At 36.2% G+C, this 27,483-nt stretch overlaps 1 protein-coding gene across 1 annotated transcript; it reads left to right on the top strand.

The window, feature by feature from the left end:
• The first annotated feature begins 9,012 nt into the window (after positions 1–9,012).
• Positions 9,013–10,694, top strand: LOC128647757 (uncharacterized). The gene is made up of 3 exons (XM_053700480.1): positions 9,013–9,060; positions 9,558–9,611; positions 10,042–10,694. The coding sequence occupies exons 2-3, from the start codon at positions 9,578–9,580 to the stop codon at positions 10,470–10,472; spliced, it is 465 nt and encodes a 154-aa protein (XP_053556455.1). The 5' UTR covers positions 9,013–9,060; positions 9,558–9,577; the 3' UTR covers positions 10,473–10,694.
• The last annotated feature ends 16,789 nt before the right edge of the window (positions 10,695–27,483 follow it).

Consider the following 27,483-nt stretch of genomic DNA (forward strand, 5'->3'; position numbering starts at 1 on the left):
TAGCATGTCTTAGATGAAATGGCAAGATATTATCTCATGCAATTTAACCCTGTCATTGTCTTTTTCTGCTAATGTCTAGTTTTATTGAAATGCAGATATGTAGCATGTCTTACCTTAAGTGTTCATATAGAGAATGCAATGTAAACATGTAGTTAGCATTTTACACAAGGTTTGGTTTAGGAGAAATACGCATATGTAGCATGTCTTAGATGAAATGGCAAGATATTATCTCATGCAATTTAACCCTGTCATTGTCTTTTTCTGCTAATGTCTAGTTTTATTGAAATGCAGATATGTAGCATGTCTTACCTTAAGTGTTCATATAGAGAATGCAATGTAAACATGTAGTTAGCATTTTACACAAGGTTTGGTTTAGGAGAAATACGCATATGTAGCATGTCTTAGATGAAATGGCAAGATATTATCTCATGCAATTTAACCCTGTCATTGTCTTTTTCTGCTAATGTCTAGTTTTATTGAAATGCAGATATGTAGCATGTCTTACCTTAAGTGTTCATATAGAGAATGCAATGTAAACATGTAGTTAGAATTTTACACAAGGTTTGTTTTAGGATAAATACGCATATGTAGCATGTCTTAGATGAAATAGCAAGATATTATCTCATGCAATTTAACCCTGTCATTGTCTATTTCTGCTAATGTCTAGTTTTATTGAAATGCAGATATGTAGCATGTCTTACCTTAAGTGTTCATATAGAGAATGCAATGTAAACATGTAGTTAGCATTTTACACAAGGTTTGGTTTAGGAGAAATATGCATATGTAGCATGGCTTAGATGAAATGGCTAGATACAGATTTATATATAATTTTTTTTAATTTCTTTATGTTTCTGACAACTTTTAATATGGATTATGGTTTTTAAAAAATATATTTATACAACAATATACTAGTTTAAGTATTCTGTTTGAATTATGTTCTGTTCTAAATTTATAGGTGATTCTGGGTACATGAGCCGGCCTTGGCTCATTACCCCCTTGCGTAGCCCAACTGATGTGTCTGAGGAGCGCTACAATAGGGCTCATAAGAGAACCAGGGCGGTGGTTGAAAGGATGTTCGGGCTCCTGAAGATGAGATTCAGGTGCCTGGACCGTTCTGGAGGAGCACTCCAGTACAACCCAAAGAAGGTGGCTAAGATCGTTGTAGCCTGTAGCGTCCTGCATAATATTGCACAGCGGGCTGGGATGCTGCAGGCCGTCCCGGTGGACAGAGACCTCCTCAGAGATGAGGAGGATGATCCTGTTCTAGAGGGGGAATTCCAGGACGAGGGACTTGATGTCAGAGCAGACGTCATCAACCGCCACTTTAGACGGTAAATAATAGAAGTTACACTGGAGTATTTTCAATAGATGTGAACTCTAGGGAAATGACAAGTAGAGAATTGTGCAAACATGTTAGTATTGATCAAATGTTAGAATAATATTTATTTCTCATAATATAGGTGATGCTCTGGGCATTGGGTCCTATAGCGAGTCTTTGCCACCTGGTTTTTATAGAGGACATCAGATGGTAAGTAGAAATGTATGGACTGTTGCTGGCATGATTTGTACACAAATACATAATATGGCATACATTTTTAAAAATATAACTTTGTTTACACATTACTTATGTACATAATCAGAAAGGGATACTCTAGAATGACTATGGTTCAATGTCACACAGAGGTTTGTTCTGCTCAATATGACTCATCTTCACACTTGATAGAAAATAACACAGGTTCATACACAGGCTTAGTAAGCTAGTGATAGATATTTATTATGAAATGGGGGGTGGGAGAGGGGTACAGAACTGATTCACACACTTGTATGAAATCTTTATATATAATTTCTTACATTAGGGAGATGACTTAATATAAAGACTGAAAGGGAACAATTTGAAGCCTGACAGTGAAGATTTCCAAGACTGACAGTGGGGAAAAAGCCAAGATTGAAATTGAAGTATACCAATGGGATCATGTCTGGCATATTTAAATTCTGCTGACCTTGAAAACCATACAAAGACATGTTCACATGGTAAGTGCAAACTATTTGATAGAATAAGGCTGTGGAGACATCCTATTGGAGACACTTAGATGATTTTCTATTTTGTAGATGGTATTTCCCAGTCCTCTATTTAATGAACTGATGAATAAGACACCTATTGAAGATCAACTGTTTACCCCTGAATTGACATTCAAAGACCATGCATTGTCCAGGTTGGTGTACCAATGCATGCTAGTGAAGACTGTAGAATATTAGTAGCTTACATACATTAGTCATATTTAGTTCTTAATTAGATATTTAGGGATCACAATCAGACACTTAGATGATTTTCCTTTTTAGATGGTATTTCCCAGTCCTCTATTTAATGAACTGATGAATAAGACACCTATTGAAGATCAACTGTTTACCCCTGAATTGACATTCAAAGACCATGCATTGTCCAGGTTGGTGTACCAATGCATGCTAGTGAAGACTGTAGAATATTAGTAGCTTACATACATTAGTCATATTTAGTTCTTAATTAGATATTTAGGGATCACAATCAGACACTTAGATGATTTTCCTTTTTAGATGGTATTTCCCAGTCCTCTATTTAATGAACTGATGAATAAGACACCTATTGAAGATCAACTGTTTACCCCTGAATTGACATTCAAAGACCATGCATTGTCCAGGTTGGTGTACCAATGCATGCTAGTGAAGACTGTAGAATATTAGTAGCTTACATACATTAGTCATATTTAGTTCTTAATTAGATATTTAGGGATCACAATCAGACACTTAGATGATTTTCCTTTTTAGATGGTATTTCCCAGTCCTCTATTTAATGAACTGATGAATAAGACACCTATTGAAGATCAACTGTTTACCCCTGAATTGACATTCAAAGACCATGCATTGTCCAGGTTGGTGTACCAATGCATGCTAGTGAAGACTGTAGAATATTAGTAGCTTACATACATTAGTCATATTTAGTTCTTAATTAGATATTTAGGGATCACAATCAGAAAAAGGAATACATATTATAGTTGATATAGAGGTATTTGAATGGACATGAAATATTACATTTATGTTCAGCATACATATATTGTTTACATGTGATATACATTATTATGTATAAATTTAATTTTTGAAATTTAAATATTATTTTTAATCAACAATATAATGGTGTATGTATTTCATTAATTTAAAATGAATGTAATGATTATGTGTAAAAAATGTTGATCAAAGTTAGAGCATAGACACCATATGATTTTAAATGTATTTTATGAATATTTTACAACGTGTGTATTAACTTTGTTCCATTTTTATTATTTGTCATTTCAGATTGGCATCTGATGACTTCATGGAATATTTAATTATTTTCTATTAAATATATATATTTTTTTTTTAGCAGATTCTAATATATATCAATATAATCTGTAAATAAATAAAACTTGGACTCCCATGACTGATAGTTGGCTATTTGACAAGCACATGCATAAGAGAAAATAATGCATTAATAGTAGAAAATAAAATTCTTCAGAGAATATTAAAAGATATATTTTAACATTAATTGGGGAGTCATATTCTTCAATGCTTTTATATTGAAAAAGTATATATTAAAAATATTTAGGATATGTATTAATATTATGATTGTTTTAACATTTAATAAGGTGAAGTGGTTCAATTACATGAAAGTGACAGTGTTGTTGAATGTAAAAAGAATTGTATAAGATCATGTATCTTCCTTAGGTATCTCAAAACATTATTAGAAAATATTTTACAATTATTACATTTATAAATGGTAGGTCATTTAACTTTATAATTTTTAATAATTAGTTATTGGATGCCAGGTTAATCTATGTAATTTTCTAGTGGAGTCATTTAACTATACTTAGTAATATTATGTATTTATTACAATCTTACCTCTTGGGTTAGACATCAAATATCTATATAGAATGTAATTTCCCCTTTAGTTTATTTTGTCAATGTTAAATCAAAATACAATATGTTTGGGTCCTTAAAGGGGTCATTCAAAATGTATATTTTGTATACATTGTTACAAATATCATACAAGAATTTAAACATATTTAGAATGTACTATAGAATTACATTCAGTCTTTAAATATACTTGTTAAAATAAAAATAAATGCACATATCTTAGTCAATGATATAAGGCATCTATATGCAAACAACAATCAGCATCAAAATAGCCTATGTAGAGATGTATTTAATCCACGAATATATATAATTACAATATAATAATTGAATAACAAAACATATAAAGTTGGTCAAATATAAGATTATGATACAAAATGCATACATAACATATAGCTTAATGTCCCTCTACGCTGAAGGCTAAAAAAGACCTCATTTAATAAATATATTTCAGTCAGTGTGTAAAACAATCTAGAAGTTAATCTAAATTTGCTTTACTCATATGTTAGACTCATTTAGCAAAAGGAAGGTGCCTAGGTTTATGATATATTAAGCATTATTGTGAAATGTTTATTTAAAGGGACATGAACTCAAAATATACTTAAAGGTAGCCATTTAAAAAAACAAAGATTTATACATTCTGAATGAGTATTCTATTTTAATCAAGTTTAAAACTTGTCTCATATTATGAATGCTCATTGTGATGTTGCTATCATTACTTTAGAAATAAGGCAGTAAATAGCTAATTTATTTGCTTCAGTACTCTGGACAGAACTTGATTGTTTGGAATAATTGATGCAACAATCGTCAAGGACAACCCAGGTTTTTATTAAACAATTGTCCGTAATATAAAATATCATTATTGTTTTTCAAAGAAACATAACAAGATAACTTAACATTTGATAATCGTATTAAATAATAAAGTTGATTAACATTTCATGCTCAATCACCAATGGTAAATTTTTTTGGACAGTGTCCCTTTAAGAGCTTGAAATAGTGTATTTACTTCTCTTCCTATCTTTACATACTTTGCTTGAAAAGCATATCGAGATAGGCTCAGTAGATGAAGATTGGTGGATGCACAGAGATGCCTTATGTGATTGGCTCAACCATGTGCATTTAAATTTCTTATGTTGAGGATATATAAATACTAAGAGAAAATGATTTACATTTTAAAGTCTAAACAATCTTCTATCTCTACAGATCATTTGATACAATTGTTTGTAATGTCTCTTTAAAACTAAAGACGCCATTGCACAATAACATATATGAGCACTTCAGAGAAATACAAGCTCGAGGTTTATTTGCGAATAACAAAGCTGTAGTTTAACATTTATAAACAGATTATCAAAGTTACTGACATTCTTCCCGGAATTTTAACATTAATAAATATTGCGTGGGAAACGCATCTTCAAACACCAGATTAGCATATTTAAACATTAGTGTAATGTCACGCAATAGCACACAATCAATGTGCATTATAAATACATTTAATAGAGCAATGTCAATACTTCACAATAAATTTATTTAAAGAACAATAAAGACATACAATATTAAATGTGTATTTGTATTAAAGAAACAGACCGTTATTAAACCGAGAAATTTCTACAACATTAATAATGTGACAGGATTAGATTTTAAAGAGTATTTAATCATTAATATTTCACGGATCACGGATATTAAATCTGCGTCACACATATCCGCATGACAGGCCCATGAGTTACAAATAAGTCTACATGAAAAATGAAGTTACAGCACCACCAAGCGGTATGTGTAAGGAAGTTACTAAGATATGAAACATTAAGGAACGGCCAATCAGAGTTCATCACACAAACACAACTTGAGTCAGGATGGTCTCACAGACATTATAACAATATTTCAAACTTTTATCCAATCAGATGTACAGATAAATTGTCCCATGGTGCATCTCATGTTTACTTCACCATATAAAAGTCCATTACACGTTGCCATCTTTGTCAGTTCTCTAATGCCTGCAGGCAATATATATTATTATTATACAACCCAGCAGGCATGTCAGTTCCCAGGTTCACCAAGGAGGAGAGCGCTGCACTGGTCCACGCCGTCAAGGACTTTTATCCCCAGCTGTTTGGGAACAAGAGGAGCTCGACAGATGCGCCTGTTAAGAAGGCCCTCTGGGAGTCTATCACCAATGCGGTTAGATTGGTGTGTGACGTCCAGAGGACCCAGGATCAGATCATGAGGAGATTCGGAGATATGAGGTTGCGTTTATCGAAAAAAGTCAACCTCATAAGGGACTGGGTACAAGCCCGTAAAAGAGGGGGCCAAAGAAAGGCCCCGCGGAAACTGTACCTACTCCCTTATGAGGTGACTTTATGCGAGCTCCTCAATCTCCGGGTCCCCAAAAGATTTAGATCCTCGCCATCCTCGGCCTCCTCTTCTTCCCTCCCAGCTGCGGGATCTGAAAGTCCTGACGCGGGGGACAGGGCAGATGCTTCTCCGTCCGGTGGCCTGGGAGGACCCGATAGAGAATCTGAACCAGGTAATTATCCAACTTCATATAATATTTATAATGTTAAAAATCCAAAAATTGTATTTAGTCAGATACTAAACCTATACAGATCTCACAACATACACTACATATGATGTTTAGATATCTGATTTTACATTAGTGATACATGAAATTGGAATGATGTTTCTTGCGCTCTACAGAATATGCGTCACAGAGCGGAAATGTAATTTCGCATCCACGTTAACATGGGTTTGCGGAAAGTGGCATTGCTTTATACATGTTGGTCAAATGACGGATGCGTAATTCCGCTTGGAATCATTGCGCAATGATCGCGAAAATGGCATTTCTCATCCACGTTAACATGGGTTTGCGGAAAGTGGCATTGCTTTATACATGTTGGTCAAATGACGGATGCGTAATTCCGCTTGGAATCATTGCGCAATGATCGCGAAAATGGCATTTCTCATCCACGTTAACATGGGTTTGCGGAAAGTGGCATTGCTTTATACATGTTGGTCAAATGACGGATGCGTAATTCCGCTTGGTATCATTGCGCAATGATCGCGAAAATGGCATTTCTCATCCACGTTAACATGGGTTTGCGGAAAGTGGCATTGCTTTATACATGTTGGTCAAATGACGGATGCGTAATTCCGCTTGGAATCATTGCGCAATGATCGCGAAAATGGCATTTCTCATCCACGTTAACATGGGTTTGCGGAAAGTGGCATTGCTTTATACATGTTGGTCAAATGACGGATGCGTAATTCCGCTTGGAATCATTGCGCAATGATCGCGAAAATGGCATTTCTCATCCACGTTAACATGGGTTTGCGGAAAGTGGCATTGCTTTATACATGTTGGTCAAATGACGGATGCGTAATTCCGCTTGGAATCATTGCGCAATGATCGCGAAAATGGCATTTCTCATCCACGTTAACATGGGTTTGCGGAAAGTGGCATTGCTTTATACATGTTGTTAAAAATTAAATGGAAAATCTTAGATTAGTGAAGAATACAGTATTCTTATTTTAAATATTATATCTAATAAAAAACGAATAATACTAATAAATTATAACATATGGCCATCAATTGATGATTATGTAATAACAAGCATATATTCTTAAAGATACAGTAAACAACACAACTGATTGAAAATAAGAGTCCAGGATATATTTATCATTCATTTAATTGCGGAAACTATTAACTCATGGGACTACCAAAGGATTAATATTTTTCTATTGATTTGTTATTAATGTAAATATTTTAAACATGGCATGATTAGTATTAATGATATGCAATCCTCATTTAATATATTACAGATATGGATGTGGCTGCTGGATCCTCAAGCCAGGGCTTGTCACAGTATGGTATGTCTCATTTTAATTGACATTTGTCTTAGAAACATGGAATGAACATTACATACTAAATACACATTGTTCTATATTTATATGTAATGTCTATTTAATAGATGAAAATTATATAATTATTCGGATATACTTAAATAACATATTTGATTTTAATTGCATGCTCAATACCATTCATTACATCAACATATGGAGTAGATAATTCATTAACAAACAACAACATTGTGGAATCTATTTAATTTTAGATTAAAGGGATACTGAACTACAATTATTAATATTGTCTTTCACATACAGTATGCAATATTAATAAACATAAAATATAATACTATCATCATATGTGACATATTCTATTGCTAAATGTAGTTTAAAATAAAGAAAGTACGTTTATGTGCATCTAAATATTTGTTGACCAACCTGGGTTTATATTGATGATTGGTGGATACCTTCAACAAACAATATTTATTGAATCCAATATTCCTTATCTGCCTTTAAGATTAATATCGAACAACATTCGAATTATAATAGGAGTCAATGTTAAATCATTTTTTACAGTTTGAACATAGAAATCAATTATTTAAATTAATCATGTCAGTGTCCCTTTAAGACAAAATAGATTCATTCATCATTACATTATTTTTATTAAAAACTATTGATATATAAATCTAATTATCTGTTGGAGTTACTTTATATATATCTGCATACTCTAACAGCACCATGATTACATATTAGTAATAATAAAGTTTGTTATGTATTGTGATAAATATGTGTTGTGTCCTAAACAAGATTACTGTACATTGAAAAAATGGCTCGATGTGACACATGTTTGTTTAGATTTGTCAACAGATGCTCCTCAATATGTGGTTTGTGTGTATTCTTGTAACTTCTTAAGGACATATGACGGAATTATTCCGTCATAAAACAATTGAGCTAAGTGAAAGCTGTGTCCTTAAAGGGTTAAGAACATTGATCATTGGGTATATTTAGATATGCAATAGCAGCATCTGAGATGAATTTGATGTCTAATGTAGTCTGACATTAAACATATGTTGAATACAGATATGTTTACAGAATCCCCTTGATTCAATCAAGCATTTTCTGGTGTAATGACTGCTCTATTATTCACATTTTAAAGTTGATTAATGTTAAAATTCTAGACAGATGTGATTTAGTGATATCCAAAATGTGTTTAATAATATATATCTATATCATTCATAGAGAGAGTTGGTGTGGGGAGCCCACAGGAATCCAGCAGTGACATAGAGCCGCCTTTGCGGGCTCCTGGTAAGTCCATTGACTCATTTATATGTAATTGAAGGTGTATTGCTAATCAATATTATGATCATGATTCCGATGAAGCATAACATTATAAAAAATCATAGAATTTATCTTCTGATTATATATTTATTTTTTATATTGAGCGATTAATAATTTCTACTTTATTATTCTACACATTTGTTATTCATAAGATGTCTAACATATGTTTTTTTCATTTTTTAATTTTTTTAACAACAGTCATCAAGTGATACACACATGAGAAATCTTAAATGTTCTATGTACTATGCTTTTATGAATTTAACATTAAGACAAACAATACATTAAGATTCTGATTTATTGACAATAACAAATCTATTGTCATTTGTATGCTCCATCAAAATGATGTAAATCATAACTTTGTGTGTGTATATCTTTAATGCAACATTGATGTGCGTATTTGAGCAACAGTAACATATGTTATAATATCTGATCTTAAGGTGTACACAACATGTTATGTTTTACAGAGATTGATGTCACATGTGGGATGGAGGAGGAAGAGGCTGCCTTGGAGTCTGATGGTATGTGAAATATATCTATCATGTTTCCAACATGTTTCTTTTTTTGAAATCATTTTATTGAAGACATTCAAAGTCTACAGCTTTTTCCCTTTAAAAAGGAATATTATTTGTCTGTTCAAATACACTACTGCCCCCTTTCTATATCAGGCAGCATGAAAATCTGCTTGTATATATTTTTTTAAGAATATATAATTCATGCCATCATTATGTCACATGCATATTCCATGCCAAAACACAATAATAAGTTTCACATTGTACAGACAGTCATTGAGATTCATCTGAGTGCCTATATAGATACCATATCCTCATTTCAGAATAGTTTACAGATTCAAACACACTTCGAGGTATATTGAAAACATAATCAATTTTAAATGCGTTGATTTGATGTCAGGATGTATGAGATGTTAATATATTTATTTTACATTTTCAGATGGATCCACCACTTCTGGTCATCTGGATTCCGCCCCTGCCCAGTCACAGACCCCTCCCCGTGCACACACCCCTGACCATGGCCACACCTCTGCACACACCCAGAGCCCTTCCCATCACCAAACCCATGACCATGCCCCGACCACTGCCAGCCCTTCCCATATTTCATATCCTGTCCCTCCCAAAAAACGCCCATACACCCCCCTTCGCCGCTCTCCCCGTATTCTGGCCCGTACAGCTGCCCAGACCCAAACTCCCCACTCCCCAGCTGTACGGCCTACCCTGGAGCAGCAGCTCACCACTCCCCAAGCCATTCCCATCCCTCCCCGAGCCAATCCCATCCCTTCCCCCTGTTTAAACCTTCATTGTCCTGGGTGTCAGATTGTCCTTCCCAGGCACAGCTGTAAGTATCATTCTAAATACACTTTATAAGATACTTAAAGGTACAGTGAAGTTAAATTGGTTAAATTGTGATTCAAATCCAGCATGCAATGTTAAGCCAATGTATCATAGAATACTCTTATGAATTATTCGTCATTCTCTTGATATATTTATTGAAAACAACTTATTCCTATAATTAGTTTAAACAATAAAATAAATGTGGCCATCATTTCTTTATTGTTGGATGAATGTATCCATCAACCAGCATGCACAAACAAGGTTCATCAACAAATATTGGCTTCCATAAAAACCAACATTCTTGCATTCAAAATATAGCTTGACAATTAAAACATATAATGAATATGTGTAATTTCTAAAGATTTGTCATGTCATGCTCTATCTGAATCAGTCCATTAAATATTTAGGTTCAGTGTCCCTTTAATTGGATATCACTACATATACCAAACACCACTACTTGGATCCAAAATTTTATGTCCAAATGTGGATACATTATCTCTTGTCTAACCCAGTGGGAATGTAATTTCTTCTGGTTGCTATGTTTACACAGCTTGTCCTCAATGCCAAAATGTTTAAGGATAGGTGTGCCTACCACAGTCTAAATTGAATTTTTAAATTGCTGATGTAAGTACAATGTAAATCCTTTAACAAGATTTGATACACTCAAGCTGTATAAGTGGATCATCTAAAACCAATTAAAGGGTTCAACATGTTTGAGTAACATGAGCCTTTAATGATTTCTGTCTGTCTGAATAACCTAATTCATGTGTAAAGAATATATGAAAAATAATTGATGTAAATAATTATTTGTCTTTATGATGACAATGTATGTATTAAAATCTTTTATTCTGTTGTGTAATTATCCTTAATATTAATTTTTATTTTATTTTAGGCTGTGACTCAGCATGGCTCATGCTAGAAGGGATAGCAAGAGTAGAGCAGGCCGTGTTGAGGAACGCAGCTGTCCTGAGAGGGATGAACGACACCATGCAGGCCCAGCTCCGGGTTCAGGACTTGACTCTGCGTGAAATTATGCAATTACGTTCAAGGCCTGAATCTGGAGCTGGACATGCACAGGACAATGAAGAGGATGACCAGTAAGTGGAGGATCTGGATATGCTCCATGGTGGCAGATAATAATCCTCCGTCCACATGTTGAATTTGTATTTATATTGTTGCCCTTTGGCCTTTTTATCAGTTTTTTGTTGTGCCTGTTGCACTCTTTTACCTTGTCATGTGTCTCCAATGAGGCTATGCTGGCCCTTGGCAACTCTCTTCATGGACTGTGATGCACTGTGTTACCTTGTCATGTGTCTCCAATGAGGCTATGCTGGCCCTTGGCAACTCTCTTCATGGACTGTGATGCACTGTGTTACCTTGTCATGTGTCTCCAATGAGGCTATGCTGGCCCTTGGCAACTCTCTTCATGGACTGTGATGCACTGTGTTACCTTGACATGTGTCTCCAATGAGGCTATGCTGGCCCTTGGCAACTCTCTTCATGGACTGTGATGCACTGTGTTACCTTGTCATGTGTCTCCAATGAGGCTATGCTGGCCCTTGGCAACTCTCTTCATGGACTGTGATGCACTGTGTTACCTTGCCATGTGTCTCCAATGGGGCTATGCTGGCCCTTGGCAACTCTCTTCATGGACTGTGATGCACTGTGTTACCTTGCCATGTGTCTCCAATGGGGCTATGCTGGCCCTTGGCAACTCTCTTCATGGACTGTGATGCACTGTGTTACCTTGTCATGTGTCTCCAATGGGGCTATGCTGGCCCTTGGCAACTCTCTTCATGGACTGTGATGCACTGTGTTACCTTGTCATGTGTCTCCAATGGGGCTATGCTGGCCCTTGGCAACTCTCTTCATGGACTGTGATGCACTGTGTTACCTTGTCATGTGTCTCCAATGAGGCTATGCTGGCCCTTGGCAACTCTCTTCATGGACTGTGATGCACTGTGTTACCTTGTCATGTGTCTCCAATGAGGCTATGCTGGCCCTTGGCAACTCTCTTCATGGACTGTGATGCACTGTGTTACCTTGTCATGTGTCTCCAATGAGGCTATGCTGGCCCTTGGCAACTCTCTTCATGGACTGTGATGCACTGTGTTACCTTGCCATGTGTCTCCAATGGGGCTATGCTGGCCCTTGGCAACTCTCTTCATGGACTGTGATGCACTGTGTTACCTTGCCATGTGTCTCCAATGGGGCTATGCTGGCCCTTGGCAACTCTCTTCATGGACTGTGATGCACTGTGTTACCTTGTCATATGGCTCATATATTCCTTATTTTTAAAAGATTATTTATAAACGTTGTGTATGTTTTCTTACATACTAATAAAATAAATTTTATTTCACAAATCTTTGTCCTCATTCTTCCTGTTATTTTTTGCAAGCTCTAGTTTATGTTGTTTATCCTTAAAGGGACCTAACAAATCTATTTGTTATAATGAAATCATATATGTAAGACAATAGTAAATGACTTTAAGATTAACATCTCCAATGTAATCTTATTATTTGTGTTTATATTATTTTCTCTTAGCTCTATCATTGCCTGATTATGATTAGCAGAGTAATTTCTTTATATATGTATATATATTTTTGTATTTGTGTATATATGTATATTTAAATGTTCATATCCATGTGTGTATTTATAAACTCTGCATGAATTGATGCACCTTTACAAAATGATCTGAGTATTGATACAATGATATAATCCCTGTAAAGTGTTCATTTTATTTAAATAGTATTGACTATGTGTATGCTCTTTTTAAAAACAAAATAATGTCCCTTTAAGTGATGTTGATCACTATTGTAAATGAATGTATTTCCATTTGTAAAGCGTTTTTGTCCTTTTTACAAGAACAAGGACATATAATTTTATTAATAAACAATCTTATTGTAATGTTGACAGCACCTGTATTTCATTTTCAAATCTATATTATTGTCAAAGTGTAACCAAATCAATCTCTGTGTGTAATACAAATAATGTAGATGATGAATATTAGTTAACTAATATGTTAACAAAATACATCTCCTCCCATATATGGCTATAGGTAGGCTGACCATAATTAAACTTGAATAAATGACACGTTTAATCAATACATGTATAACTATTGTTATTCAACAACAATCCAAACATATCTTAAAACATCAATGGCATATGTATTTCTCATGTGTATCTTTTAAATGTTAAAGATATACACCATAGCTATAGTTCAAGGGACAGTCAAGTCCGAAAAGATGATTCATGATTTGGTGACATTCCTAGATAGCAATCTACACACATACTAGTTCATAAAATATAAATACGTTTCTTAATGATATGCCAAGATGTCACTGAGTCCTTGTATTGTCTGCGGTTTTTCAGCGATCTCGGATGCGCCATTTTGCTTAAGACGTCACCTGCCAGGCTGTCCAATGATTCCTTGTATTGACTGACGTTCTTACGTGATCAGGAATATGCCTTTTATTGGATTGCGTTTTGACGCGATCAAGGATGCGCCTTTTTTTTTTGGGCGTTCTTACGTGATCAATAATGTGCCTTTCATTGGATGGCGTTCTTACGTGATCAAGGAAGCGCCATGTTAAGACGGCACATGTAAAGTTAAAAAAACGTGTGATTGGATTGCGTAGTCCCGCAATATTTGTGCACGTTAAAAACGTTTGTGACTGCATGCAATTTTAAAAAGCTTGCGAATATGTATTATTTGCATCATGTTACATTGTTGACCCGTAGCTGATAAAGACCAACACATTCTCTTTTGCTGGATGTCTGGTTGAATCAACGAACGAAAGCAAAATGTTTTCATGCATAGGATATTTCTAGGCAAGTGCAAATCTCTACAGTCCATGTTTAATATGTTTGTCAACAATGTTCCTTTTTCTTAAAAATTAATGTTGTGTTTAATGTTGAACATATCTAATTAATAAATATGCGCTATTGTGTTTGAATAAAGTAATCAATATGCATTTATCATATGCTAAATATATGATGCCGACTTCTTCTAAATGTAATTTCGTTGTATATTTTATGAAAGGTTCATTAGACACTCACATTATAAATAAAAATATTTGATTTTGTCTCTAGTTAGATAGTCCATTGTTTAACCAATAGGTTTATTTTGTCTTGTGTTGTAAGAAAATGTAAGTTATTTTCTTACTCCTCGCAAAGCCAATGAGTTTCATGTGAGTACCATCTCCAGCTTTGTCCAGTTTGTGTAAAGGTTCTTTTCATATGTTAATGATGGGGTATTGTGTTTTACGGTTGTAATGGTGGTTCATCTATATTTAAAATATAGCTAACCCTATTTTATTTGCAAGTGTTTGAAGCTTTTTAATATTGCTATCAGTATATGTTAATCTTGTTGTTTGTAGTAGTGTCTATTACATACAGTTATGTAAAAAATATAGGATACTGTCCCTTGAATGCAAATGTTGTTTTTTTGTATCATGTATGAGATCCACATAGTTTAATCTTCAAATATATTTTTGTTAGCATATTTCACCCCCCCACTCCTAAAAGGAATTTAAACCATATTCATTGTTAAAATAAAAATAGTTACAATAAAATATTAACACAATAATGTCTCTTAAAGAAAATAGACTTTATTTAACACGTCAATATAAATGTGATTTTCAAATTTTTTTTTGGAAAAAGTACATGTAGATATAGCAACAAGCTTAAAATGTGTTAGCATATGTAATGTTGTTAAAGGGACAGTTTCGAAAAAATTTTTTTTTACATTATTCGAAAAGTAAATTCTGTAATAACAAGGATATCAAATGTTTCTCAACAATTGAACATTTGTCTGGGTTTATTTAAATTTGCTATCTAAACCTATGAGGTTGGTGTGCTCATTTCTTAAATCTTGAAGAGTGCTTGTAATCATTATACAATTTGAGCACTAGAGGGCATTTGGATAGCATTTGTATATGTAAAACCTTGTGCTCATACAGCATATTATTGACCATGTATTGATCATTGATATCTAAAATGTTGTTATGTCAGAACAACAAATAAGTGGTCATTTTTCATAGTCATAGATACAAGGGTAAGCACATAAGTCACACATGTATTTCTCCATGTTTTGTTGTTTCAAACTTTATAATGCGTAATACAGTGTTTTCTTTGTAATCAATAATTTTCTGACTGTCCCTTTAAGCTGTGTTATTGGCATTCAAACAGTAATATGCCATCATGGATAATTGTTATGGTAATTTAGTTAGCGATTCGGGAAACAGTTTGGACATCACATCACAGAAACCAATCAATATCATGAACAAGGATAGGTATGTGATGATGTGGTTTTCACACACTTATAACCCACACTCTGCAAAGAATCTTCCTCCATGGACCCGGTCCCATAGAAGTCGATTATATACAGAGTGTGGTCCACAAGTGTATGAAAACCACATCATCACATACCTATCCATTACCCAAAAAAAATAATTTAAGATGGAAAAAAATACTTACTTCCTCTTCCTTCCCCTCTTCCCACGGGGCTGAGGCTCTGGGAGAGGCAACTGCCGACTCCGAAGAGTCCTCCTTGGAGCTGTTGTGGGAGGAGTGGAAGGAAGAGTACTGGGACGACCAAGGTGAGGAGTAGATGGCTGAGGAGGAGGAGGAGAAGATGGATGAGGAGGAGAAGATGGCTGAGGAGGAGGAGGAGTAGATGGCTGAGGAGGAGGAGGAGTAGATGGCTGAGGAGGAGGATGATGAGATGGGCCGGCAGGAGGAGATGGCCCAGCAGCAAGAGGCCCAGCAACAAGAGGCCCAGCAACAGGAGGTAGACCAGCATGCGCCTCCCGGAAAAATGTGAACATTTCCTGATGAAGATTGAACATTCTTGTTTGTCCTTCTTGTATTGTATTCAGTATACTGATTATTTCAGTTTGGCCTTGAATTATTTGATTCTGCCCATCAAGTATTCTGCGCCGTCCTTCTATGTTTTCTATCCGGGAGGTACGCATCTGGTCTATGTACTCCAGTAGAACCCGCACCTCCGCTATTTCTTCTTGTTGTGCCTGTTGAACCCGTGCACGGCGGGGTGCCCGTGCACGGCGGAGTGCGGGTCTTTGAGGGACCTCGGGTTCCGCGGGTTCAGCGGGATCCTCCTGTGCTTCCGGGGCCTCTTGATCATCTCCCGTGCGCTGTTCGTCACGGGGGGCCTCTTCCCTCCGAAGTGGGAATTCCTCACCACCACTCTCATCCCGGGGAGATGCAGGAGGCTGTGCTGCCTCGTCCCCAGACTCTGTATATTAAAAAAAAAAGAAAAAAAGAAATGTATATATTAGCATATTTGCAAATAAAGTTTTAAATGACTTAGCTTACGATACAATTACAAATGCAGAATCATTAATCCACTTTGAAATCTAACAAACAATCAATTCTATTTCCGCTTTTTCTAAACAGTGTTTGTGATATCTGGTCAATGTGAATGTTTTTGCGTTTGTTTTCAGTCTGTTTAAATGCACACCTAACCTATAGCCTAGATACTGATGTAACCGCTAAGTAATAGAATGCGTGTAAACAGCGTAATAGCATTAATCTGATCCTTAACACATGAAACCCAATGTTTTATCTTTCATGATTTATAAGCATACATTTAGTATAAACTTTCGAATGTACTTTTGTTATCTAATTAGCTTCATTCTCTGGATATTCTTTGATGAAAAGCATATCTAAATATGTTTATAAGATTCTGATTGTTAGCTGAATATAGCTGCCTCCTGTGATTGTTTCACCGTGTGCATGGCTATTTCTTCATTAAAATATATCTCAAGAATGATTCAAATTATGTAATATAAGTACATTTGAATGTTTTGTCAAATTGTATTCGCTACCTCAATCATGAAAGTAAATGTTTGCGTATAGTGTCCATTGAAATACATTCGTATGTGAAATTATTGTTCAATGAGCTTACCGTCAGATGAGAGTGGCAGGTTCCCGGTATCGATTCCTCCGATACCGACTACTTCCACCTCGGAGATGCTGGGCCGCAACATTTCCTCCCATCTGCAGTACTCCATTTCAAGGGCAGGGCTGCCACCGGTCCCTGCAGCATGTCGGGCCTCCAGGCTTAACTTTTTTTTAAGTTCAAGTTTACAGTCCCGGTACCGATGTTTGATGGAATCCATATCCCGGTTCCGGCCACCCACTGCATTGACTGCATTCCGAATCTCGTTCCAGAGCCTCCTCCTGTCAGTCGGGGTAGTCTTCTGGTGCTGCAGCATCCTATACCTGGCCATATAGGCCTCTACGAGGGCCTCCTTCTCCTCCATCGTAAACCTCGCCTCCCTAGTCGCCTTGGCCTTCCCCTGTGACGATGCCCTCTGTTTCCCGGACTGTGAAGCCCTACTCTGACCGCCACTGGGCCCAGCCACTTGGTCATCTTGAACCAAGTGGCTGGGTCCACCCACCGCTTCCACCCCCGCTTCCTGCCCCCCTTCCTGCCCCCCTTCCTGCCCTGTTCCTCTCCCCCTCCCTCTACTCCCCCCTCTACCTGTCCCCTGCCTGGCCTCCATCTCCTCCCTAAACTAAACCCCAAATAATCAAAAAAAAGTGAGTGTGATGAAATGAAAGGGGGTCAAAATAAAGAACTAAAAAGACAAAAAAGGTGCTTAAAGTGTGAGGGATGTAAAAAAAAAAGAGGGTAAGGAGTATTTAAATAAACGAAAAGAATAAGACTAAAAGGAGGATATGTAAACTAAATGTAACTAGGGGATGGGTATGGGATGGGTATGGGGTATGGGATAAGAGTAAATGGGATGAAAGGGAATGGGACTACAAGGAATGGGGTATGGAGTGTAGTATGAGGGGGTAGGGGGTATGGAGTGTATGTAGTGTTATTGATAAGTGTATGTATGTATTGAATGTGTTTGCGTGTAAATGTGTTAAGTGTACAGATAAATCACTCGCTCGCTAACTAACACTACTTCTAATTCTCAATAACAAACACTCCCACTAACGCTCACTAACTACCACTAACTGACGCTCACACTAACAACTATCACTAATAACTCCCACTAACTCACTCACGCTCCCACTAACAGACTCTCTCCCACTCCCGCTAACTCCCACTAACTCACTCACTCTCTCACGCTAACACTACCAACTGACTATCTCACGCTAACACTACCAACTGACTCTCTCACGCTAACACTACCAACTGACTATCTCACGCTAACACACTCTCAAAAATTCGCAAAATCTCTATTCTTAAATCTCCAAAGACCCACCAGCAACACAGTCAAAGAAGCCCTGCTTGTGTGGTGCTTATATACCCTGTGTAAATGTTTAATGATGTCCCAATTTCCATTGTAATTAGTGTTCAGGTGTGCTTTATTAGCAATTAATATTATTGCAATGTGTATTAGGTGTGTTAATTTGCGCATGCTCATTTTGAGTTGGTATTTGTGGAATGTGTAGAATGCGATGATGTCATAGTGGTCGTTTTCTCTAACATTGTCCAATAGTATTCTTTTTAAATGTGAATTTGCGATGGTGTGTTCTTCGTGAAGTGTTGTATATGTATGTTTTTCATAATATATAATGATATTGAATGCGATTTTTTTTTTAGTGTATGTATATATTTTTTATTCCTTGTTGTTATTGTGCGATTTTCCGCATCTTAAAGTATATGCGTATTCCCCGTATAAATAGTATTAAAACTTCCCCCGCTTGTGAATGTGTAATGCTTGTGTGCTTTGTTGATTGATTGATGTTGTGACATTTGCGGCGTGTTATTGTTGTGCATGATGTGGTATGCGTCATATGACCGAGCTGTGCGTATTCTCGCGAGATCGAGTGTTAGGTAAAAAAAGCTATTTTTTGCCTTTCCCATTGATCTCTATGGGAGACTGTCTAACGCGGGCAGGATTACGCGTGTGACATACACGCGTTAGGAGCATCGTTAGATGGTCTTATATTAACTCTAAATACCGGAGTCAAACAATGACGTGCGTTAGACATAAAACACGCGTGGCGTTAACAGCCCATCTACCGCCGAACTCTAAATCTAGCCGTATATGTTTTACTCAGGTCTTAAACGCTGGAAATGAACATTCCTTGTTAATCCTCCTGTTAATGGTTTGAAATAGACAGCCCCCTCACATTTCATTATTACCAAGTTACCCTTGTTTAATTTTAATTGCCTATTTATTACCTGACAAAATTTGACATTAATGCTCTTAGTGCTTAGTTTATCTTATTGCATACTACCTGGCGCTACTGTAGTTAGATTGTGTTTTGCCCTTCACACAAAATCAGTTAGGCTTCTACTGCAGCTCTACAGGATCTTACAATTTTTATAAACTCTTTATCTTATATTGCAGCATGTTCTATTTAGTCATTTGATACGTCATAAGGTAAAATATAGGTATAAGGAGGGCCGCCTTTCTAAGTCCTAGTAACTACTTCAATATAATAGATGGGATGCATATATAAAAGATTATCTGGAGATGCTTAAGATTATTTAAAGGAACTGTCACTAGCTTTATGCTCATACCTACACAGTGTAATATACCTAAGCTAATTCTTCTGTCTCGCCATGTGAGTTAGCTCTGTAATTTAGCTCTAAATAAGGGGACTTATCCTGATGAAGGCGTTCCAGACTGATGTTTAGCTGTCCCTTGGTTTACCAATCCTAAACTGATAGGGCAGCTCTGATAATTCAAATCATGGGCAGACTATGATGATGTTATTATAAGGAAGGGTTAGATAACTTTCCCATTTTATTGCTATTCCTATATTAGCATAACCATTATTAATGTTGGAGTTGTTGCATACACTTGCTTATATCTTATAACTGATGCATATATCTGATTCATAGTTATAATAGAATATTATTAGAGGCCATAGGCCCTACCTTATGGACCCCATTTCAAACCACCCCCATATATAATCGAGGGCTATCTAGCATTGTGTAAACAGTAGTCTTATAAGGTATGTTGACTACAACATCGGTTACGTTCTTGTCACAAAATCTGCCCATAGTGTTTCTTTTATAGATCCACACTCACTAGATCCAATTCTGCACATCAGGTATATGATTGATCCCCAACACTTAAGCATGTGTTAGGCTAGCACTTCTGGTAAATCTTCACTATATTCTCCAGAGATTTTTGAATATGCCCTTTATTTTATTTGATCTGACCCTATTTTCATGCTCTATATGACTAAACACCCCACAAAAATTGTAAAGACAGAGAAGGTATCTCCCCTCACCCTTTCCCACTCTGTGTTTCAGGGTGGGTCATACCCACTATCCCTTTTCCGTCTGTGTCCAGTGGAGACAATCGTCCCCGAGGGGAGATACTGATTACATTTCTTACCCATAGTGGTCTTAACATTAATGCCATAAGCTAGTAAAATGAGTGACCCTTTATGTTTTCATATCTTGGTTGCGCCTATTTGTACAGTAGCTTATCGACTATGTTAATTACTAAACATTTTGTCTCTACCATTTAATGTTTGTGACAAATACCACTTTCTCCAGTATAACAATCTACATAGCTAACTTAGCTAAAAGTCACTAGCCTTTTTATGCTGATTTAAAAATAATCTAATATTGCTTTTCATCTTAGAATGTGCGACTATGTTTCTATGCTCCCTTTATTTGAGCGCAGAGGTTTTATCAAACAAGATTATGTTCATATTAAGAAATAGTTATTCTGTTTTTGTTGGCTCTGCCCTCCCACTCCAATCCCTATTACCACACCCAGGCTTAGACCTGGGCTCATATTATTTAGTCTATATTAGCTTCATAATACCCCCCCCCCCCTTACTGTTTAGCTTAAACCTGTAATGACCTGGAACCCAGTCCTTCCAACTAGCATTTTCAACGTATTTTCTCAATGTAACTAAGCTCATTGTATGTTATATCACTGTTATTATTATGTTTGTGATTTGTTTTTCTTATAATGCTCATTATGGTACCCACTTTTCCTAGCCATGTAGCGGGCCCTGCTTCTATGCTCCCCACTCTACTACTTTGACATTCTAAATGGCTCTGCCCCTCCCCCCCCCCCTTACTCCAATTAGAGCGGCTCTTGCCCGCTGCACTCCTTTCCCCCTACCTTGTATATTGTGTTTTATGAGTGACCAAGATAATAAAAAAAAAAGCTAATTCCCCTCTTACCCCAATCTTATCTGAACAGATAACTGTATGTAAACTCTTTCTGGCCAGGAGGGGATCATTTTTCCTATCTATATAATTTAAAATAGAGGTTTCATTATAAAATCTATCATCTGTTTTAGTTTAGTTTAGTTTTAGTAGTTTCTCTTGATTTCCACGTAGGCAGTCGGAATTTGGACATAGCTATATACTTTATGGTTATAGTACATGCGTCTCCCCAGAAAGGCTATGACTCTGTGTCCAGAGCTGTTATCTCTCGGCTATTAGATTATGTTAATGACTCAATAATGTATGTCTTATTGTTATCTTGTTATCATGTTATTGTTGTCTAAAGATGACCCTTGTTTGTAACATTTTTCAAAACCTCAATAAAAAAAAAAAAAAATATACTACAAAATTTCTATATATATATATATATACATTTAAAATTGATACAGTATTAAACTATATGCAGCAAGGATCAGTCCTTTTAAGCTCAAAATTAATCATTGTTGGAGATAAGGGCTGTAATTTATAAGGCGAGAACAGCAGCACAGAAAATTTCAAATGTAAACTTAAATTTAAATTTTAAATTCAAATTTTAATTTTTAATTTTTACATTTTAAAGGAACACTGACAAATCCCAATCTTTATTAAGAACCCCAGGTTGAAGAGTATTCAATTAAAATATCCAGAATCTCTCCCTTTGATGAAGCAATAGCTCCCTATTACCTCCTCACCTAGGAGTGGGAACAAAATCGATTACTTGAAAGCGAAGTTGGTTAATAGCATGTCCCACCTTATTAAAATGACAGGCTATGGGAGACTTTTCATTTTTTTGTCCTAATAGAGCTTTTATGCTCGACTATTCTATTCCTAATGGATCAAGTGGTCTCTCCCACGTAGCTCCACCCACAAGGACATTTAATTAGATAGATTACAAATTTTGAGTGATAGGTATAGAAGTTCTTGATTTGATATTTTTTACCTGAGCTGGGATGATAAAAGACAGACCCTTTAATCATGTTACCACAACATGAACATCCCAGGCATGGAAAACAGCCTCTATTCCTGTCAGTCAAATATCTTTGGCCATCCCCAATCTTTGAAGAACCAATATCTGCCCTTATGAGTTTCTGTTGCAAATTATAACCCCTCTTAAAGGCCGGCATTGGATTCTCTACAAACTCAGAAATATCGGGATAGCATTTGGACAACAAGGGCCAATGCTTCCTAATGATATTATTAATCCTATAGCTATGACAGTTGAATTCAGACACAAAAACCATTCTCTTATACTCACCCCCTTTTAACTCCTTGCTTTTTTGGGGGGGGCTTTTTTGTGGCTGTAGACAACAATGTAGCTCTAGGGATAAGGGAGATTAATTGTACCTCTTTATCCAACATTGTTTTGGGATAGCCACGCTCCAAAAATCGATTTGTCATTTCCCCTAGCCTCAAATCAAATAATTGTTAATCAGTAACAATTCTGCGAACCCTTAATTATTGGCTCCTAGGTAGGGCCCTCAATAAAGATAAAGGATGAGCACTATCAAAATGTAAAATACTGTTCCATCAGTAGGTATCCGGAATAGGTCTATTGTCAAAGAACCTCCTGTATTAATAATCCTAGTGTCCAGAAATACAATTTCCTCTTCACTAAAGGACAACTTAAACTTAAGATGCACCGTTGAACTATTCAAATCATTAACAAAAGCCTTAAGGGTTCCAGCGTCGCCCAACCAAATTCCAAAGACATCGTCAGAAAAATCACCATAAGCATACAAAATTGACTCCACAGCCCCCACACCGCTCACATGTGTGATAGAGGTGTAAAGGCTCTCGACGTCCAGACTATATATGATAAACTTACTAGTCTCTAAATTCAGAGCTTCTAATTTCAATAGGAAATCACTTGTGTCTTTTAAAAAGGAGCTAGTTTTTTCTACATAAGGTCTCAAAATTTTATCCAAATATATAGAAATATTAGATGTAATAGCTCCAATAGAGGACACAATTGGATGTCCAGGAGGTGCTTCAAGATTTTTATGCACCTTTGGTAACGTATAAAGTACAGGTGTACGTGGATATGGTACATCAAAAAATCTAAGCAAATCCTTGCCAATAATTCAATTTTTTGGGGCAATTGTCAGCATGTTCCTAAGCTCATCTTGTATTAAAAACACAGGGTTATTTGAAAGTTTTCTGTACACATGTTCATCACTTAGTTGGCCTTTAATTTCTCCAATATAGAAATCTTTATCAATGATTACAGTGGCCCCACCCTTGTCTGCTTTCTTTAAAATGACATTATCCTTAGATGATAGAGATTTTAAAGCTAATTGGTCTTGTTTAGAAAAATTACTCACAAGGTGTTTGTGTTTTAATTTAGATTCATCATTGTAAACCATTTCAGTAGTAGGTATAAATTTACCTTTGTTCTTAACACCTTTTGAATAACTTTCTTTCATGACTTTATCTTTCAAACAATCAATATGTTGCATAAACAATTTGACAAAGGTTTCAACCCCATGATGGTTTTGGGCAGGTAGAAAAGTGCTCTTATTTCTCAAACCCACCTTTTTTAGATTTAACCTATTATCCACATTTCCACTATTAGATGTACATTCATTGTCAAAAGTTAACATTTTTAGCCTAACATTCCTGAAAAATCTAAATAAATCTTTGGACAATTGGAAAAAATTACAGTTGTTTTTAGGACAATACGATAAACCTTTATTAAGTACCGCTAACTCAGCAACAGTGATTTCAGCCTTAGAGATATTCAAAACCATATCGTTATGTGTAATACTCAATTGGGGTAACGATACACCATCAACCAAGGCAGTCCCAGATGTTAAACAAGCAGTTCTTTCATGCAATGTGAGTTGATCCCTCTTATCAAATATGGCCATACTTGTACTCTCCTCCGTTGTCAGCCCCAATTTTACCGGCCTCACTTTTGTTTGTTCTTGCCTTACCGCAGTTGGCGTTGAGGTTTCTCCCTTCCTCCTGTGATGTTTCCGCCCTCCACAGTGGAATCAGCATCGGAGTCCCCTGCCGAGATATCTGAAGAGCCGGACCCGCTGTTGCTACGGGCTAGCGCCCGGAAGCGACGTCTGCCTCTACCGGAAGTCCCACGTTTGGAAGAGCCCTCTGGATCGTAGCGCCACCTATACACCTCCTCAGAGGCAACCTCCAAGGTGGAAGAGATGACATCTTCACTAGATCTGCATACCAAATCCTGCGAGGCCCCTGAAGGAGCTATTAGAATCACTAACGCTCTCTCCTGCTTGATACGAGCAATGACTCATGGAAGAAGAGCAAACAGAGGAAACGGGTATGCTAGACTGAAAACCGCCAAGAAACCGCCAGAGCATCTATCAAGAAGGCCTGCGGATCCCTTGACCTTGACCTGTACCTTGGAATCTTGGCATTCTGCCAAGATGCCATCAGATCTAACTTCGGCAGCCCCCTATTTAAAGGGTTAACCTGGAGAACATAAAAAGAAGAGTAGCCTTGTAGTCAGATGAATAGTAAAAAATGTTGCAAGCTTTGTTAGAACTTGTGGAGTAAAACACGCCAATGCCGTTTACAAAAATAATTCACAGGTACATCAGATCTTACGCGTTTCGGCAGGTGCCGTAATCATAGATCTGATTAAACACAATACATTGCTGGCTTAAGTAATCAAACCTTCACAGCTATTGGTGGAAAGTGCTGAATAAAAACACTTTTAACCTAAAGGTATATACAGTGACTATATAACAATATAAAAAAATAAAAAATAAAACATAAAAAATGCAGTCATATATAAAAATACACACCTAATACGTTAAAGTTGTACAAACTAGCAAATGATAATATAACCCTGTTGCATGTAGAGTATAATGTAAAAATATTTTACAAGTTAACTTACAAATATATATAGAAATGGGATAAGTTTGAGATAGAAAACTTAAATCACACAGATGGAATAATATGACATATAGAATATGGGATGGTTGAGGACATAAAATGAATTGTATACTAGTTTAAAGGAACAAATATGCATATTATTAGGAATACAGTGAGTAAGATAACATACACAAGGGTCATCTGACTACAAGTGGGAGTGTTTTTATTCAGCACTTTACGCCAATAGTTGTGAAGGTTTGATTACTTAAGCCAGCAATGTATTGTGTTTAATCAGATTCCTGCCGAAACGCGTAAGATCTGATGTTCCTGTGAATTATTTTTGTACACGGCATTGGCGTGTTTTATTCCACGATTTCTAATAAAGCTTCAAGCATTTTTTACTATTCATCTGACTACAAGTTTACTCTTCTTTTTATATTTTGCCTGACTACAAGCAGTCCATTTTCTGCCTTGTCTCAGGATTCCCCAGGCTACGGTATCCCCCTTGAAGTTGGAAACAAAGTGCCTGTTTGGAGCAACCCTCCTATTTGCTAGTGTTTGTTGTGTTCATCGATGATGCCTAAAGAAGTAGGAATACACTCAGCCAGAGAGGACAGAGAATCGTTGTCCACGCCGGAGCTGTGGATTCTACAACGTATAGTCTGCAAAGCTACAGTCAGGGGCGGATGGTGAATTTTTAAGATGGTGGTGCACAAGACCCTGCCCCTTTGAGAAAGACCCACCCCTTTGAGTAAGCCACACCCTGCAGCTGTTATAAAATATAAAACTAGAACTAATAGGCAAGTAGTTTTGCAATTGTTATCAAATATATAACTTGTAGGTAAGTAGCTTTGCAGCTGTTATAAAATATACAACTAGTAGGTAAGTAGCTTTGCAGCTGTTATAAAATATACAACTTGTAGGTAAGTAGCTTTGCAGCTGTTATAAAATATACAACTAGTAGGTAAGTAGCTTTGCAGCTGTTATAAAATATGTAACTTGAAGGGAAGTAGCTTTGCAGCTGTTACAAAATATACAACTTGTAGGTGAGTAGTTTTGCGGTTGTTATCAAATATATAACTTGTAGGTAATATAACTCTTATAATATAATTATAATTTATAAAAAACATAATTTATGTAAGAACTTACCTGATAAATTCATTTCTTTCATATTAGCAAGAGTCCATGAGCTAGTGACGTATGGGATATACATTCCTACCAGGAGGGGCAAAGTTTCCCAAACCTCAAAATGCCTATAAATACACCCCTCACCACACCCACAATTCAGTTTAACGAATAGCCAAGAAGTGGGGTGATAAGAAAAAAAGTGCGAAAGCATATAAAATAAGGAATTGGAATAATTGTGCTTTATACAAAAAAATCATAACCACCACAAAAAAGGGTGGGCCTCATGGACTCTTGCTAATATGAAAGAAATGAATTTATCAGGTAAGTTCTTACATAAATTATGTTTTCTTTCATGTAATTAGCAAGAGTCCATGAGCTAGTGACGTATGGGATAATGATTACCCAAGATGTGGATCTTTCCACACAAGAGTCACTAGAGAGGGAGGGATAAAATAAAGACAGCCAATTCCTGCTGAAAATAATCCACACCCAAAATAAGTTTAATGAAAAACATAAACAGAAGATTCAAACTGAAACCGCTGCCTGAAGTACTTTTCTACCAAAAACTGCTTCAGAGGAAGAAAATACATCAAAATGGTAGAATTTAGTAAAAGTATGCAAAGAGGACCAAGTTGCTGCTTTGCAAATCTGATCAATCGAAGCTTCATTCCTAAACGCCCAGGAAGTAGAAACTGACCTAGTAGAATGAGCTGTAATCCTTTGAGGCGGAGTTTTACCCGACTCAACATAGGCATGATGAATTAAAGATTTCAACCAAGATGCCAAAGAAATGGCAGAAGCTTTCTGGCCTTTTCTAGAACCGGAAAAGAAAACAAATAGACTAGAAGTCTTTCGGAAAGACTTAGTAGCTTCAACATAATATTTCAAAGCTCTAACAAC

Source organism: Bombina bombina, chromosome 2, assembly GCF_027579735.1.
Source record: "Bombina bombina isolate aBomBom1 chromosome 2, aBomBom1.pri, whole genome shotgun sequence".
NCBI classification, from domain to species: Eukaryota; Metazoa; Chordata; class Amphibia; order Anura; family Bombinatoridae; genus Bombina; species Bombina bombina.

Excerpts from the sequence above, each read along its gene's own strand:
- LOC128647757 (XM_053700480.1), top strand. The coding sequence starts at position 9,578 with ATGGAGGAGGAAGAGGCTGCCTTGGAGTCTGATG. Across the intron at positions 9,612-10,041 it reads GGCTGCCTTGGAGTCTGATG|ATGGATCCACCACTTCTGGT; the intron begins GTATGTGAAATA and ends TTACATTTTCAG.